General features: G+C 39.5%; 1 protein-coding gene across 2 annotated transcripts in view; it reads left to right on the forward strand.

The window, feature by feature from the left end:
* Nucleotides 1-2,985: 2,985 nt before the first annotated feature.
* ALG6 (ALG6 alpha-1,3-glucosyltransferase) overlaps nucleotides 2,986-18,956 on the forward strand; it is a 46,692-nt gene continuing 30,721 nt past the window's right edge. For both annotated transcript variants that reach the window (XM_036349292.1, XM_036349291.1), the window contains exons 1-4: nucleotides 2,986-3,122; nucleotides 4,666-4,931; nucleotides 13,743-13,827; nucleotides 17,170-17,259. In XM_036349292.1, the coding sequence (XP_036205185.1) occupies nucleotides 4,850-4,931; nucleotides 13,743-13,827; nucleotides 17,170-17,259 (257 nt within the window). In that variant the 5' untranslated portion in view covers nucleotides 2,986-3,122; nucleotides 4,666-4,849. The remainder of the gene's footprint in view (nucleotides 3,123-4,665; nucleotides 4,932-13,742; nucleotides 13,828-17,169; nucleotides 17,260-18,956) is intronic.

The raw sequence follows: 18,956 nt of genomic DNA on the forward strand, positions 1-18,956 counted from the left end.
ACCACAATCTGTGTGCGAAGGATGCTCATTGTTATTAAGTTGGTCTTTGCTTTTAGTTCTCTCAGTAAAAAGAGCTAGGAAATTGTTCTCTTTCTATTCCTTCCTTTTCTCCCTTCCCCCCTTCCTCTCTCTCTCCCTCCATCCACTTTTGTCCTCCCCACTTCTTTCCTTTCAATAATTCAATAAAATAAATCATAAGTTCATACTGACACTTAATTTCTTTCTATCTTAAACCTTTAACTCATTTTTTCCCATAGCAAGAATCTTGGTATCAAAAAACCAGGGATGATAAAATTTGAATATCACATAAATCTTCATTTTCTTTATCCCACTTTACACATACAGTAGTCTTAGAACAGCACTAATCCTAATATCAACAACATGATTCTAACCATTATTTTGTTTATTTTTTAACAAATCTTTTTTTGAAAACTTAAATTTTTAAAAAAAATTTACTGATTTTTTTTTTGAGACAGAAACATCCATTTGTTGTTCTACTTATTTATATTTCATTGGTTAATTCTTGTATTTGCTCTGACTGGGATCAAAACCACAACTTTGGCGTATGGGGATGATGCTCCCCAATGGAGCTACTTGGCCAGGCTGACATCATTTTTTCCTATCAGGATTCTACCATCAAATTACTGTTTTAAAGTCACTTGGAACAGTTATTCTTTGTGTAGTGAGCCACCAACTGTATATACACTTAAGTTCTTTTGTTTCATTTTATTACTGATTTTTACAGATTTGTTTTTCCATTTAATTTTGTTGTATAATTAACTTAATTTTCAAAATTCACAGTCATACTAACGACCGTTATGTCAGTGTTTTGTCTTTTGTGCAATTTCTGCACTTCTGAGTTTCACATAGACATAAAAATGAATGAAAGTAACTGTTGGGGACGGAGGGAAGTTAGACTGGTGGGATAGCCTGGACCTGGGTTCAGCAACCTGGGTATTTGAGTCCTGGCTAAGGAAGGAATTCAGAGCCAAGACTCAAACTATAAGAGAACATTTATTTAGAAAATCACAGAGGTTGAAGAAGTAATTCATAGAAGAAGAAAACAAGTTATAGAGGCAAAGAAGAACCTTCGGAGCTTAGAAATGAGGAAGGTAAAGGTGACATGGGGGGGGGGGGGAGTGTGTTGGGAACGGGGAGGGGGAAGGGAATGGTGTGCTTCTGGGAAGGAGAGCAGGCTGGGTTCTCAATCCTAAGGGTTTTAAGGGTGGAGACTTTAGGGGAGGTTCCAGGGGAAGATCTCAATAGAATATTCAGTAGTTTTCCCAGTGGGTCCTTTCAGGGTCTGGGTCTCCACTGATTCATGGGTTCACACCAGGGCAGGAGATCATTAGTCCACACAGCTGTGGCGGGTGCCGTCTGTTTTTGCTGCTGTTCTGGGCCTAGAGCTGAAATACAACTGAGGCCTCCACATTATCTCTAAGTGAGGAGCGGTCACCCTGGGGATGAGATCCCACCCTACAATTGTCTGTTGCTAGGCACCCTGGTGACCTTCTGTAGCTGTCCTATCATCCTTGCTCTGCATATCTGGCTAACTGCCTACCACATGGCTAAAATCTGTGTTCAATCATAGTTCTGACATTTATTTGCTGTATTTCTTAGGGAAATTACACAATGTTTCAAACCAGCATTACCAACAGGGTTTCATGGACCAGTCTGTAGAATTGAAAGTGGGAGGTAAGGTTGGGATGTGGGGATAGGATTCCACGGTTAAATAAACCTGAACATTCTATAGAGTTGACTTTTAAACAACTTTGGAGGTAGGGGCACCTAACCCCCCACAGTTGAAAATCTGCACATAACTTCTGACTCCTCCACAACGTAGTTATCCCTTGGTATACACAGGGAATTGGTTCCAGGACTCCCTACCACAAAGGATAGCAAAATCCCAATTTTCTTTGTCTATAGTCCCATTCCCATCCTCTTGGCGTATGTAAGCCCAGGCTTTCCTTCAAAGCTCAGCCGACTCCTCCAGTGAGAGCATTTCCTGATAGTTTTTAGTTTACAGTGAACCGTCTTTTCTGAACTCCGATAGTGCTTAATGCAAATACAATAATCTGCATTTAGCATGTGCTCCCTTCTGTTGCTTTCTATCCTTTTATGAAAATGTCTTCCCGATAAGAATTAAATATTTTAGGGCAGGGACTTGGTCATTTTTATACATATTTTCAGTGCTGATGGTCTTTTAAATATAGAATACAATTTTAGATCAGGAAGTTTACCCAGCCCCACTCACTCATTTCACGGATGAAGAAACCAAGATCCAGAAAGTTGTTCGGACCTGCATAGTACAGAGCCATAGCCAGACATTTGCTGATACTTGTGGATTCCAAGTGAGAGGGGTGGGCTCATACAGAATGGCCAGATTCAGAAGGGAGGAATGAGAGCACTCTCCGAACAGAGGAGGGGATGTAGTTATTTTTGGCAGTTCAGGAAAAGGTGATCCAGGCCGCCTGATGGGGAACGTGTAGTGGCTACTGGAAGGCAGGGCTGTTCTTCTGCATAACCCACCGGCTCTCGAAAATGGTCGGACGTTGAGTAACGTTTCTTAGATGAAGTGCCTTCCTAGCCTTAACACATTCTTCTTCGCAGGCAGGTCTAGCTTGAAGACCGTGAAGCAGCGTGGCCTTTTGATTTCTTGGGGACACAGGCCCAGAGGAAGACCTACTGGCCGGAGATAACCAGCCAAGGGCTCTCCACTCCGCGAAGCGAGCCAGGACGCGCCCCTGGCAGGAATGTGTGGACTAAGCAGCAGCTCAGGCCTTGGCCCTGATCCCAGGAAAGAAGAGCAAGGGGCTTTCCACCTGCCCCCTGCGTAATCCGGGGCCGCAGGCCTCTCGGGTTCCTCCCGCGCGTGCCACGTCTCCTAGCCCCGCCTCCTAGCCCCGCCTCCTAGCCCCGCCTCCTAGCCCCGCCTCCGTTGCGCGCCTTCCCCCCCCCGCCCCGCCCCTCGCGCTGGACGGGCTCGCTCCCGCGCCGGGCGCACGGGCGGGGCGAGCCGGCCGAGGCGGAAGCCGGAGGGGCACCCTGCCGCGGGGGCGAGCGCGCAGGCGCCTTCTAGGAACCCGCTGCACGCGCGAATCTCAACTGCGGAGGGCGGCGGGGTAAGGCGGGGATCCAGGGCTTCTGCACCATCCGGCTGGGTGGGGAGGGGCTGGGGACTCGCGCCGCGCCGCGAGCCAGCACGGAGCTGCGCGCAGCTGGCGGCCCGGCTCCCAGGTCCTGTTCACTGAGAAGGGGGCTTCCAGGCCTCGCAGCCTAGCCTGCAGGCGCGCTGGGGCGTGGGGGTGGGTGGGTGTGGACGCGGTGACAGTGGTGGGACCCCTTGGCTAGAGCGGCGTGGCCCCCTGCTCCTGTGGTACTGAGAGCCTGGCCCGCTGGAGAAAGACGGGGGGACGTCAGGAGGGGTCCCTTTTGCAAGACGTGCTCACCCGCGATAGCAGAACTCCCTGGGTGTTGTGTGCACCTTGGGGGAAGGACCTTGCAGACTGAAAGGAACAAATTCTTCCTTGGGAAGTGGACGGCCGGCTTTTCGTAAGTCCAGACGCGCTCTTAGTGCAAAGCAGGACCGAAAACTCAGCCGCCAGCGTGGCAACTTCCTGGCCCAGTGGATGGTTTAGAAAGTTACTGTATTTTGCAAGTAATAAAGGACCCCTTTTACTCTTCAAGGAGAAGAGTTTCACATAACATCTTTAACCATTAAGGGCTCAGGAAAACTAGGGACCTCCCCATTTTACACGTGAAGATCGCCATTCTGCAAATATAGGACTGTCCTAGCCGGTTTGGCTCAGTGGATAGAGCGTGGGGTTATTGACTGAAAGGTCCCGGGTTCGATTCTGGTCAAGGGCACATGCCCGGGCTCAATCCCCAGTTGGGGGCGTGCAGGAGACAGCTGATCAAAGATTCTCATCACCGATGTTTCTCTCCATCTACCTTCCTTTCTGAAATCAATAAAAATATATTAAAAAAATATAGGACCTCCCCCTATGGGATGAGATTACATTCATTGTTGAACCCATCCTAAGTTAAGTTGAAAATATTGTAAGTTGAAAATACATTTAATACCCTAAACTACCCAACATCATCGCCTAGCCCAATGGTTCTCAACCTTCCTCATGCCCTGAGGCGGCTCCCAGGCTCAGTTAATACAGTTCCTCATGCTGTGGTGACCCCCAATTTCATTGTTACAATTGAACACAATTAAAGCATAGTGATTCATCACAAAAACAATATGTAATTATATATGTGTTTTCCGATGGTCTTAGGCAACCCCTGTGAAAGGGTCTTTCGACCCCCAAAGGGGTCGCGACCCACAGGTTGAGAACCGCTGCTCTAGACAGAACTGAATGTTCTATCAACATGTCTCTTTTGTTGTTTTTTTCACTCAGAAATATTTGCTTGTAAAGGCAGATCCTTACTTTATCTTTAGATGTATTGAGTCCCATTTAACAGGGAGAGCTACCTTTTGAGGTATATTTCCTAATTAGAGGGCTAAGGAATAAGGAACTTAGAACTACCCCCTATCCTTCATGCCCCCACCCCCACCACCCAATTCTTCATCTTCCTATTTGGTTTAATGAGTTCATTGTTACTAGTACAAGTACTGTGCTCAGCTAAATCTTGGTATCCTTTTTTCCTCCCCTTCAGGCTACTTCTTCATAGACATAAAAAATCAGTATTTGTTTGGAAACGAAGCATCACTTAAAATCCTCTCCAACTCCTAATTCCAAGGAATTGATAACATTCTCTGATCAAGAAGAGAAGTGACTGACAGCTGTTAAAAGTATTCTGGCACTGGTCCCGTTTTTTCCCTCCCTACATTTGAAGAAACATGGAGAAATGGTACTTGATGACAACTGTGGTCTTAATAGGACTAACAGTACGGTGGACAGTATCTCTTAATTCTTATTCAGGTAACACATTTTTACTGTTTAAAAAATTGATAAATATTCCTTTGAAGAGTTTTCGTTTGTTTATTTGATTTTTGGTGATAGTTTATAGTTTTCCGGAATGGGATAGAGAAGAATTTCAGGTTTTATTGGTGTGGTCAAGAAAATACATTTAATCATGTAATTCTAATAAAAAGAATTTATATAAGAGCTAAATAGAGGCATGGCCTTTGTGACCTGAGAAAACAAAAATGTATTCTAACTGGGGAGATGACAAAATGAGAAACTTTGATGTACTAGACTTTGAAGACAGAAATGAGCTATTACTTCAAGGGGGCTTTTATCTATGGAGGTTTTTATTGTTTGTTCATTTGTTTTAGGGTAGAGAAGGCATGTTATTAGATTGAAAGGAAGAGATGAGTGGAGAAGAAGATTGAGAGTGATGTGAGAGAAAGGGAGGGAGAATTGATGGAGTGTGGACCAGGCGATTGAGATGGGATTAAATTTAACCCTGTGAGTATTTATTTAGCACTTCTCATGTTCCAGGCACTTTGCTAAGTTCTAGAAATACAGGATGAATATCCAATACTCACAGGGCCCACATTTTTGTAGATAAGTGGTCACAATACAACATGATAATTATAACGTAGAAGTCTGTGTGAGGTACAAAGGTAACAGAGGTGGATGATCAGGATGCATTAGAGAAGACTTCTTGGAGATGACGTTTGAGTTCAGATTTGAAGGATGAGTTGGATTTGGGCACATTTTAGTCATGTAAATAAAGGTGAATTTTGAGAGGTGGAATTTGTGCTGGGGCACAAGAACGCATAAATCCATCTTCAGCTGGTCACAGAGTTAGACTCCAAACTTCATACTCCAGTGCAGCTTTCCAGTGAACTAGTCTGGGCCAGTTGCAGGACTCCTGTTTTCTTGGCTAGAACCAAAATAGGCAGGTCCTTTTTGTCTTGTTTCTCTCTAAGCTCACACCTAACCTTAGATGTAGAGCAAAGCAAGGGCAAAGGATGAACTAGAAAATATTTATGCCAATTCCCAGAGCAAATTTGATCTAGGTCATCCATTCTACGCCTTTCTGATATTGAGGCAATTTCCAAGTGGAAGGATTCCAGTGACTTCACATCTTTCACATTTGGTAGCATTAAATTTTTGAATGTTTGCTAGGCTACAGTGTATGAAATGATATTTATTGTAGTTTTAATTTGAATTTCCTTCATTGCTAAATGTATTTAATTTGAATTTAATTCATTTCTGAAAGATTGAGTATATTTTTGTGTTTATTAGCCTTTTGTGTTTTCTGTGATATTTGCTTATATCATCTGTACATTTCTATTAGATTTTATTCTTGTATATAGTCTATATTTTTGTTGTTTTTTTTCCTTATGTGTTTTTATATTCTGGAAGCTAACCTTTGTACAAGTTGCAAATATCTTTTAGTTTATGGCTTATGTTTTCACACTTTAAGATGTCTTTTGATGAACAGAAGTTTTTTATTTTTTTTTAGGTTTTCAATGAAATTTCTATTTATTTACTTTTAAATGTTCCAATTACAGTTGACATTCAATATTGTATTAGTTTCAGGTGGACAGTATAGTGGTTAGACATTTATATAACTTACAAAGTGATTTTCCTGATAACTGTAGTACCCACCTGACATCATACATAGTTGTTACAATATTATTGACTATATTACCTTTGCTGTACAGGAGTTTTTGATTTAAGGTAATGAAATTTATCAGTCTTTTTCCTTTATGATTTGTGCTTTTTTTTTTTTAAAAAAAAATATTTTTTTATTGATTTCAGAGAGGAAGGGAGAATTAGAGAGAGACTGAGTGATCTGTGCTTTACTTTTTTTGTATCTTTAAGAAATCCTTCCCTACTCCTAGGAAGATCACAAAGATATTTTCCTAAAATTTTCTTCTAAAAGTTTTAAGATTTGCCTGGCCAGTGTGGCTCAGTGGTTGAGTGTCGACCTATGTACCAGGAGGTCACAGTTCCATTCCAGGTCACGTCACATGCCCGGGTTGCGGGCTCGATCCCCAGTGTGGGGCGTGCAGGAGGCAGCCGATGAATGATTCTCTCTCATCATTGATGTTTCTCTTGAGCCTCTCCCTTCCTCTCTGAAATCAATAAAAATATATTAAAAAACAAACAAAAAGTTTTAAGATTTATCTTCCTTATTTACCTCCTTAGAATTGAATTTTGTGTATAATGTTTAAAAATTTTTTCCATATGTACAATCAGTTGTTCCAACTCATGCATGGACTAGCCTATCCCTTCCCACTCATCTGCATGACCAGTCCTGTATTAGTTTTTCATATATGCATGGGGTCTGTTTCTCCATTTTGGTCCATTGGTTGTTTCAATACTGCGGTGTCTTCTTATTGTAATTTTACATTAAGTCTTGATATGTTGTGAGGCCTGTCCTCCCTCCTGGTAGTTCTGCTTTAGGAGGGTCTTAAATGTCCTGGGCTTTGCTCTTTCTTATTATAATAGGCAGATTTCCTAAAAATGCCCCCTTTCTTCCAAGATATCCTGCCCTAATCCCCAGAACTTGTGGACGTGCTGAGTTCTCACTTGGGAGGGATTATGTTTTTTACATGACATAGTAGCCTTTATGATAGGGAGACTGCATTGGATTATCTAGGCATGCACAGTGTAATCACACCAGCCCTTAAAAGCCGAGAACTTTCTCCAGCTAGTGGCAGAAAGGAACTCTAGAGAGACTGGAAGCATAAGGACTAGACGCTTGCTGGTTTGATAGTGGAGAGAGTCACGTGAAAAGGAATACGAGGGGCCTCTAACTTGCAGAGAGGAGCCTCCAGCTGGCAGCCAGCAAGGGAACTTCATACCCGTAACTGAAAGGACTTGAATGACGCTGAGAGCCTGAATGAGCTTGGAAGTGGATTCTTTCCCTGCCCTTCAGATAAGAGTCCAGACTGGTTGATGCATTATTTTGGTCTTGTGAGACCCTGAGCAGAGAACTGAGTTAAGTCCACACAGACATCTGACCTACAGAACTGTGAAATTATAAAAGAATATTGTTTTAAGCTGCTAAGTTTGTATTAATGGTTATACAGCAATAGAAAGCTAATATACACATATATATTTTTTTAAAAATTAGATTGTCAAATCCAGTGAAAAACCCTGTTGGGATTTTGACTGGAATTACATTCTTCAATACTTTCGTTTAATGTAGGGGGGATTTGGCAATCATTAGCATAGTGGGGCTTCTAATTCATTAAGATGGTATGTTTCTCCATTTATTTAAGTCTTCTTTAATGCTTTTCAATAATAAAATTTTATAATTTTTTTGTAAGAGTCTTATACATCCTGGCCCTGGCCGGATAGCTCAGTTTGTTAGAGCCTCGTCCCTGCATGGCAAGGTTATAGGTTCAGTCTCCGGTCAGGGCACATAGAAGAAGCAACCAGTGAATGCATAAATAAGTGAAACAAAAAGTCAATGTGTCTTTCTGTCTTTCTCCCTCACCCTTCTCCTCTCTCTATAAAAATCAAATAAATAAACAGATGAATAAATAAATGTCTTGCATACCCTTTCTTAGATGTGTTCCTAGGTATCATATATATTTTTTTCCTCACCATTGCAGATACTATCTTTTTAAAAGTTGCTTTTCTAAATGCTTGTTGTTGGAGTATAATATGTGGTTGACTTCTTATGTTTGGCAGATTTCTAAACTCTTATTATTCTAATAATTTATCTGAAGGATCTTTCTATGTAAAAAAACTCAAATGATCTGGAACTAATGACAGTTTTATTTCTTACTTTCTACTACTTAATATTTTTAATATCTTATTTTTTTATTGTTAAGACCTTATTACAGTATTGAATAGAGTAGTGATTCAGGCATCTTTATCTTGTTCCTAATTTTAATGGGTGCTTTCCATTCATGATTGAGTATGTTTTTGTTCTGTCTAGCATTGAACCAACCTTGCATTCCTAGAATAACGCTATTTGCACATTAGCACCTGTATTCGCTATCTGAAAGAAATCTGAAGATTTTTGCTTTTACCAAAAAAGGTGTTTACCATACTAATGTAGGTCTTTTATAGAAGGAAAGTGGGGTAACATTAACTTTTGGAAAGGGGAATAGATACGCATTGCTTTAAACCATTTCAGCTTATGAAAGTTTTCATAGGAATGCTCTACCTTTGGATAGTGGGGGAAATTAATATAACCTTATTTTTTTAAAAGGTATATTGCTAGATTTTAGCATCTATGCTCTTAAATTGTCCCACAAGAAAGTCAGTAGAACAAGATTACTTTTCGAATACTATATAAGAAAAGTAGTGTTCTTACACATTAGAATATTTGTAGGTGGTGATTCTCCCCTTTATTATAAAGAATACTAGAGGCCCAGTGCATGAATTCGTGCACGGGTGGGGTCCCTCTGGGTGCCCTGCAGGGATTGGGCTGAAGCCCACAGTCCAACACCACCTGCAGCTCCTACCTGCTGTTCCCGCTGATCCCGGTCGCTTGTGCCTGCCATAGGCTCGCGCCTAATCAGTCCCTTTAGCATTCACATGTGAATAACTTCTGTATCATGGGAGGCTGGGAGAATTAATGAATAAGTATGACATCTGTGATCGTACTAAGATTTTTTTCCCCTTTATTAAATACAATACTTTTGGGGGGGCTATAATTTGTTTTTAACATGCTTATTTTAGTTTGCTTATTGTTTATCATGTTTTCAGACTGTAATTAGGAAACACAGGAATGGAGAAGCTTAGTATTAGTTTATACTTCTTTTTTGGAAATGTACGTATTGGGTAGGGAAACTCTTATGTACATTGTAATTTAAGTGTTTTTAAAAAATGTATACCCCTTACATATTTACAATATACCCTTTACATAAGTGCTGCTTATATAATTAGTTTTTATAGACCCAAACATATTGAATAAATATTGCTTGTTGCTTTTATTTATTTTTGCTTGTTGATTTTGAACAAATCTTGAAGAGGAGACAAATTCTGATTTTAGTATTGTTTGTAGAGTTTTACAGTTCCTCTACACTTTGATCTAAAATGTTACCAATGTCTTTAGAACAAATAGCAGCACTTGAACCAATTTTAATAATCTTTTTTCCAAAGCTCCATTGGCTGTTTAGAAAGAGCAAGTTATAAAGAATCATTTTGTTTGCAAAATATTAATTATTGTTGAAGTATGTCTGTGCTCTGTTTAGTTGGTTAGTTTTTCTCAGCTTATTTCTTACTATTTGTAATGTTTCTTTTTACTCACCACGAACATATAAAAGGGGATTTTATTCTGGAAAATTTTAGCCAAATTTTCTTCTCTTGGAATGTTTAAAATTTCAATGTAAAGGCAAGTAGTATGTATTGTTTTTAAAGAAACTACTTGTGTGTTTTGTTTTAATTCTAAAATTATTTTGAGTGATTCAGCAGTTTATAAAATGAATATTTAAGTGGTGCTTAAGCCCATTTTCCTAAGAATGAGATAAAATTGAAGCTTTGTAATATACATTAGTGTGTTTTCTTTATGTAATTCTGAATCTCATGTAAATGAATTTGTGGAAGTAATCACAATGGAAGGAATCCTTTTTGCCCTTCCCAAGTGAAGCTCCCATAGGTACAGTTGGGTTGTCCTCCTGGGTTGCTTTAAGGGCACTTTAGCCGTTTTAAAAACTTAAGTACTAATTTCAGAGCCAGTGTCAGATGAATTTATTGAAGTAGGTCAGACTCTGGATAGAAACTTGTTTCTCAACCCTAAAGAGAGTCATTATCCATTCTTCTATTTATTAGAGAATGGTAATAAATTCTTCCACATTGACCACAGTCTAGACTAGAGCAATTTCAGAAAATCTAGAAAGCCGGATTTTTTTCAGGTATAAGAAATTCCTTTAGATTCTCTCTGACTTTTACTATCCCGGTGGACCACAAATAAGCAAATAAAAACAAAACAAACAAAAAAATCAACTCTTTTCCCCTATAGACAATGGCTGTATTTCTGAAAAACAGGAGAACACACTCACTTCTATAAAATACACCAGCAAAAAATTAATTCAATGGGGAATTATTTTACCCTTTAAAAAGGTGTACTTTATTTTCCTCCTCAGTTGATTGAGGCAGTTTTTTTAAAAAAATATATTTATTGATTTTTTACAGAGAGAAAGGGAGAGGGATAGAGAGTTAGAAACATTGATGAGAGAGAAACATCGATCAGCTGCCTCCTGCACACCCCCCACTGGGGATGTGCCCGCAACCAAGGTACATGCCCTTCACAGGAATCGAACCTGGGACCCTTCAGTCCGCAGGCCGACGCTCTATCCACTGAGCCAAACCGGTTAGGGCAAGGCAGTTTGTAATGAAAGTATGTACTATCTGCCTACCAGTATATTTCCTTTGAACTCTAGAAAATCATACAAATTAAAATTCTTATTTGGGTAGCAATTAGGAAATAGTATAGTCATATGATACTGAAAATGTAAGTATTGAGAAGGCAATAATTAATGATCAATATGTTTTTAATTTATAAGGGAAGAGTTCATGGAGAATTTGGAACTTAAGATGATTTTTGAAGGTTGGATATAAGTTGATGTATGAGTAGGGGGTAGGCAGCACGAACAGGCTTAGAATTTCAGTGTCAGACAGTAGCTTAAAGGTGTTTTTGGTCAAGAACCAATATATGGGCAAAGTAGCCGAGGCATGATTAATTGGTCTGCCATCACAAATTGCTTAATGTTGCACATCGAGTAAGTGGAAAATCAGGAACTGAAATCTTTTTTTAAAATAAATATATTTTTATTGATTTCAGAGAGGAAAGGAGAGCGGGAGAGAGAGATAGAAACATCAATGATGAGAGAGAATCATTGATCGGCTGCCTTCTGTATGCCCCCTACTGGGGATCGAGCCTGCAACTCAGGCATGTGCCATTGACTGGAATCGAACCTGGGACCCTTCAGTCCGAAGGCCAATGCTCTATCCACTGAGCCAAACCAGCTAGAGCAGGAACTGAAATCTTATTTTTTTAAAATCAATCCTCACCGGAGGATATTTTTCCATTGATTTTTTAGAGAGAGTGGAAGGGAGGGAAAGAGAGAGAAACATTGATGCGATGGGTTGCCTTCCACCTGGGTCCTGTCTGCAACTGAGGTTACGTGCCCTTGATTGGAATCGAACCTAGGACCTTTTAGCCTGCAGGCCAACGCTCTGTCCACTGAGCCAAACCAGCTAGGGCAGAAACTGAGATCTTTTGAGAATACAAAAATGGACAAGATACAGTACTTTCTGAGAGACAGAGGCGTGCGCACGTGTGTGTGCGCGCGCGCGTGTGTGTACGTACATGTGTCTATGTACTGCAGGTCCTTGTGACAGTCACTCAAAGCATATGCTTTGGAGATGTTAATCTGCCTTTCCCATGATTATCTCATAGTGGAATCTCTCCTTGGATAGAGATACTAGCATTTAAAGAGTATTGGTATAATATAGCCATTAGATGCAGAAAATTCTACTTAATGTAGTGTTTCAAAGCTGGACAAAATCTGGGTTGGATTTCAGAGAGCAGTAATATATCATTCCCCAACAAGGCACACCTTCCTTAGGGATTAATGACTGTATTTGATTTTCACTTGCTGATTTAAAAAAACCTATGACTAGACTATATCTCTTTGGGCCTTGTCACAATTTTATGGTCAACTGCTAGTTAAATTGTGGGTGTTTACTGTTTACTAAGTGGAACTATATGTTATTTTATTGTTATTTTTATTTTTTTTATTGATTTCAGAGAGGAAGGGAGAGGGAGAGAGAGAGAGAAACATCAATGATGAGAGAGAATTATTGATTGGCTGCCTCCTGCATGCCCCACACTGGGATCGAGCCTACAACCCGGGCATATCCAACCATGACCTCCTGGTTCATAGGTCGATGCTAAACCACTGAGCCATGCTGGCTAGGCTCTTTATGTCATTTTAAATGATTTAAGGTTAATAACCTACTTAGCAGAGTAGGAGCTAAGAGCCTGGATTATGGAGCCAGTCTTCCTGAGTTCAGATCCAGACTGTGCTACTGAATACCTGGGTGACCATTGCTGCTGTTTCATCACCGCTGTTTTTCCAGCTGTAAAGTGGGGGTGATAACTTAGTTCACTATTGTATTGGCATGTGGTAGGCACTATCAATTGTTAGTTATTAAAGATCCACTATCACTCTATTTGCAATTTTGAAATTAAAAAACAAGCTATAAAGCACCAGTTTCTGTGTAACTCATTTGACAGCAAAGCTTTGACCTAACTAATGTCTTTGTAATCTGTGTCTGTTCTTGGTTCTATACTTACCCTTGTTATTTATATTTAGTTTTTAAAAACCCTTTTCAAATACAGATATTTATTATTATTATTATTTAATGTTACTTATTGGACAGTATGTGATAGTCTCATGAAATAAAAATAAACTTGGATATATTATAATTAGTATTATGAGCTAATTAATAACTAATTAACATTAGTAGCTAATGTTAACAATATTTATTGAATGTTTACTGTGTGCCAGGTACTATCTGGAGCATTTTCTATCTGTTGTCTTCTTTATTCCAATGGCCCTCTAGGTAGGTAGTGTTGATCCTGTATGCAGAGGTTAGGGAGGTTAAGGATTTGCCTGCGGTCGCACAGTCACTCAGTGTGCTAGCAGTGCTAGGATTCAGACCTCATCTGGCTGACTCTTTTGGTAACTTGTGTTCTTTTCCTCCACCTACACTGCCTCTATAATTTAGAAATCTTTCATAAGGAAATAAAAATCTCTGATGTACTAAAGTATATTGTTGTTTTGCTCTTTTTACTTTTCATCTTAGGTGCTGGAAAACCCCCTATGTTTGGTGATTATGAAGCTCAGAGACACTGGCAAGAAATCACTTTTAATTTACCAATCAAACAATGGTATGGGCAATTTTAACTTGATTATATTATTTAAAGATATTTAAATTAGATTCTTTGAAGATATTTAAAAGGAAAATCATGCATATATATATATATATATATATATATATATATATATATATATATTTTAGTTTGAGCATCCTCATCTTCCTATATACTGATGTCACATATATTACCTTGCTTACTGTAGGCCCATTTTGAAATATCATACTCTGTACTCAGTTACCAGAATGAATATGGGTACTGAGCTAGAACTTTGATGATAGAGCAGTCTTTGTCTTAGAAGCTCCTCTAAACATAAACTGTGTTAGTTTATGGGCTAAAAATATTTCCTCTGGAGGAGGTCTTGCGAAGTTTTTGTTAGGAACATATAAGAGAATAATTATCTCAAGAAGTAGGTCTTTGCAGGGTTGTTGAAGTGGCTCAGTGATAGGACTCGGGCATTTTCTTTTTTTCCCTGTTCTTTTTTCTTGGCACGTTGATTTTCACACCCTGGTCAGTAGATGACAGCCTGGGCATTGTTACTTTATAGCAGTACCTCCTTTTTACCTCTCTTTTTTTTGAGGAGCAAAATCTTTCCCACCCTGAAAGCAATCATTAGTAAAAAGAAACACCTGGCTCTGAGCAGGCATGCTTTACCTGGCAGTGGTTGGCAAACTCATTAGTCAACAGAGCCAAATATCAACAGTACAACGATTGAAATTTCTTTTGAGAGCCAAATTTTTTAAACTTACACTATATAGGTAGGTACATTGTTATTAACTTAATTAGGATACTCCTAAGGCTTTGGAAGAGCCAGACTCAAGGGGCCAAAGAGCCGCATGTGGCTCGCGAGCCGCAGTTTGCCGACCACTGGACTAGGGGAAGAGTCCACCTAGCCTGAGCACGTTGTTTGAAAAAATTATTAAATTTTATTCATTTTATTGATGAGAGAGAGAGAGAGAAGAGAGAGAGAAAGAGAAGGAGAAGAGAGGGGAGAGAGAGAGGGAGAGGGGGAGAGAAACGTCAGTGTTGGAGAGAAACACTGATCAGCTGCCTCCCACCCAGGCCCCAACCAGTGATCCGAACCCTCAACCTGGACATGTGCCCTTATGGGGAATTCCTTCTGTTTTACTGGACAATGCTCCACTGAGCCACACATAGTAAAACAGGGTACTTAAAAACACTTTAAGTTTCTTTTCCATGAATTTCTCTTTTCTTATTTATACATTTCCATAAGATTAGGGAGCACCATTGTTAATGCTATCTTTCTTTCTTTCTTTCTAGTCCAACCAGTTAGAGTATATCTGTTAATCATTTTTACTATTAATCATATACACTGAGTGGCCAGATTATTATGACCACCCCATCAGTACTTCATTGACACTTCCAAAAATACTGAATATTGAAAACTTCCTAAGAAAATACTCAAGGTTTTATTATTATTATTATTATTATTATTTGCATAACTAATTCACTTCATTGTACTGATGGGGTGGTCATAATAATCTGGCCACTCAGTGTATACTATTAGTATATATCTTTGTATGCTTATAGTACCTCTTTTACCTATTTCCAGTGGATCTCAAGGTTTAAGTAAATGAAAAATAGCTTTTGACTTCGAAGAAGCTGAAAACCAAATCAAACTGTGGTTGTCAAAATGTGACTCTTAAATTCTTGATGGTTTTCCATTGCTCTGTCCATCTAATAGTTTTTTTAAGTAAATAAATATATTGATTGCTTGATTTCAGAGAGAAAGGGAGAGGAAGAGGGAGATTCAGTGATGAGAGAGAATTGTCGATTGGTTGCCATCTGCACACCCCCCACTGGGGATCCAGCCCGAAACCCGGGCATGTGCTCTGACCAGGAATCGTACTGTGACCTCCTGGTTCATAGGCTGATGCTCAACCACTGAACCACATCAGCCGGGCCATCCAATAGTTTTGGGCTAATAATCAATTAGAACTGTTTTGCACTCACTTTGTGTCAGGTAGTGACCTAACAGCTTTACATGTTTAACTCAGTCCTTTGACAACTTTATGAGATAGATATAATAAAACTTTATGTTAATATGCCCTGTAGTGACATGAATTTGGAAATAGCACAATTGTGTTATTGTGCCTGTCTTCAGTTAACCCTGTTTAGAGAAGTAGGTCCTCTGGTCCCCACTGTTGGCTGGCCTAGTGTCCCAGATTCAAGCTGTCAACAGTGGCTCCAACTAACGTGGAAATTCTTGGATTCACTGCCTTTTTGCTTCAGGTCCCAGCCCAGATCCAGGATTTTTCACGGGGATGTTGCTGCTGGAGTGGACACCCACCCCCAGTCAGTACCACTCGATAGTACTTTACCCACATCTCTTGGCTGTCTGGCACACTTTGACTGTTTTATTATCCCAGGTCACTCCATTCAAACCTACATTTTATGTGACTGACATTGAGAGAATGAACAACATTAACAGGCTTGGGATCATGATGAATGCTAACTTAAATTTGTTTAAAATCCCAAAGTAAAAGATTGTGATGCTGAGAAATTGTTACCCATTTGAAACAGGCTTATGAATGATGGTTGTTTGTGAGTTATATAGTTTGGTCTCCATGTTTGTAAATTCTTATGATTGAGAAAATAAGTTGGGTAGAAGAAGCTGCCTTGTTATAAAGGATATAACAGAAACCTGTTTTATGTAAATTTCATTTTCATTTCTTGAGTCATAGTAATTGTATATAGTTTCTTCCCATTCTGGCCAATTGAAGGAGCCTATTGGTTTATGAATGCTAGATCTAGTTTTCTTCCTTAATTTATAGAATCTTGCAAAACATAGGCTCCAGTTACATCTTGATTTATTTTCAAAGTTTTCTGTTTCATGAAGTATTTCTCTTCCCATAAACCACATCTGTATGTGTTCTTTGATATTCATTTATTACTTTTTAAGGTTGTGATTTTATATTGTTTCTTTAATTTGTTAGACTCTAAGAAGCAATTTGTATTTTTTGTTGTTGCGTATTTTCTTTTATACAAGTGTTAGTCATCGATTAAGTCTACTAATAGTGAGTGATACTAAGTTTTGGTTTGTCTAGGACAGTCTTGGTTTGCATCTGTTGTTCTTGCTTAATATGAATAGCTTATTCTTTCACTTTCAAGAGTGTGTTGGTTTAGACAATAAATTATTTAGTCACGCTACTCAATAACTTTGTAAGTTCACAAAAATTTTTAGAAGGGTAAAAGACAAGAAAGTTTAGATAAAAATGTTTTAACTTATCTGACATATCTTTTCATTTTAATTAAATTAAATGAGACAAGATGTTAAATATAATCTATGTTCTGAATATTGATTAATTGATGCTTTTTCTTTTTATTTTTTTTTAGGTATTTTAACAGCACTGATAACAATTTACTATATTGGGGATTGGATTATCCACCTCTTACAGCTTATCATAGTCTTTTATGTGCATATGTGTAAGTTTTTCTTCCTTAATGTAACTAAATATTTATGTCCTTAGCAGACTTAGTAGAAACAGTAGGATCTGGCTTTGTTGAATAGAGGAGAGATTGTAGCTACTATTGTATTATGTTTGTAAAGAAAGCACTATACCTTTCTTTATAGTTGGGTTGTAAGAAAGTTAACTATCACTTTGAACATTTTTATAATTCCTTTGGAGGACAGGCTAGAAAGAAAGGTGAAAATTAGCTTTGTTTTGAAGTGGAGTTGTTACCAATTGTGCATGGACAACTGAGAAATATGTCTAATATGGTGAGTTGTACATAGGAAAGCTTTTTTTCTGGAATGGCCTGAAGTATATGAAAAATATGGTATTCTGACTAATCTGTCAAGTTAGAAACTAGAATTACTGTAGTGTTTCACTTGTGATTTAAGATCAGGATTGGAATTCCTTCTTTTACAGAAATGGAGTGGTTTGTTGAAGATTAGGAACTTCGGTTTGGTGGAGACCCAGTTCTACTCTGTAGTGCTGTTCCATTTCACACTTGAAGTGTGTCAGCAGAAATTTGAGGAATTTCACAGTATCTTCCAAATTTCAAATTAATTGTTTCACTATTTCCTGTTTTGTAAAAATTAGTTTCCTGGATTAAAAACAAGTTCCAAAACTACATGATAATCAGTTATATTTTTGCAGTGTTCAGGGTAATGTAATATAATTGAAACTTAATTTATCTTTAACCATTATGTTTATTTTTTTTTTTTTTTTTAATATATTTTTTTATTGATTTTTTACAGAGAGGAGGGGAGAGGGATAGAGAGCCAGAAACATCAATGAGAGAGAAACATCGACCAGCTGCCTCCTGCATGCCCCCCACTGGGGACGTGCCCGCAACCAAGGTACATGCCCTTGACCGGAATCGAACCTGGGACCCCTGAGTCCACAGGCCGATGCTCTATCCGCTGAGCCAAACCGGTCAGGGCCATTATGTTTAGTTTTATGCATTGATTTGTGATTAATAGATATTTATTATAGCTGATTGTTATGATAACTGAAAAGATTATAAATTATAAAACACTAGAAGCCCGGTGCACGAAATTCATGCACTTGGGGTTGGGGGGAGTCCTTCAGCCCAGCCTGTGCCCTCTCACAGTCTGGGAGCCCTCAGGGGATGTCCAACTGATGGGGAATGCCATCAGTCGGACATCCTTAGTGCTGTCATGGAGGCAGGAGAGGCTCCCGCCACCGTTGCTGTGCTCGCCAGATGTGAGCCCGGCTTCTGGCCGAGCAGTGATCCCCCTGTGGGAGTGCAGTGACCACCAGGGGCAGCTCCTGCATTGAGTGTCTGCCCCTTGGTGGTCAGTGCGTGTCATAGCGACCAGTCATTCCACCATTCTGTCAATTTGCATATTAGCCTTTTATTATATAGGATGAGCCTCTGGTCAATACTAGCATATTGTTCTTTATAAAATATTAGAGACCTGGTGCACAAAATTTGTGCAGGGGAGGGGGAAAGGGAGAGGTCCCTCAGCCTGGCCTGCACCCTCTCACAATCCGGGACCCCTCGGGGGACATCCCTTTCGCAATCTGGGACCTCTGGCTCCTAATTGCTCACCTGCTTTCCTGCCTGATCGCCCTAACCACTCTGCCTGCCTGCCTCATTGCTCCTAACCACTCGCCTCCCTGCCTGGTCGCCCCTAACCACTTGCCTACCTG

The sequence above is a fragment of the Myotis myotis genome, unplaced genomic scaffold (assembly GCF_014108235.1).
Source record: "Myotis myotis isolate mMyoMyo1 unplaced genomic scaffold, mMyoMyo1.p scaffold_m19_p_2, whole genome shotgun sequence".
In the NCBI taxonomy this organism is placed as follows: Eukaryota; Metazoa; Chordata; class Mammalia; order Chiroptera; family Vespertilionidae; genus Myotis; species Myotis myotis.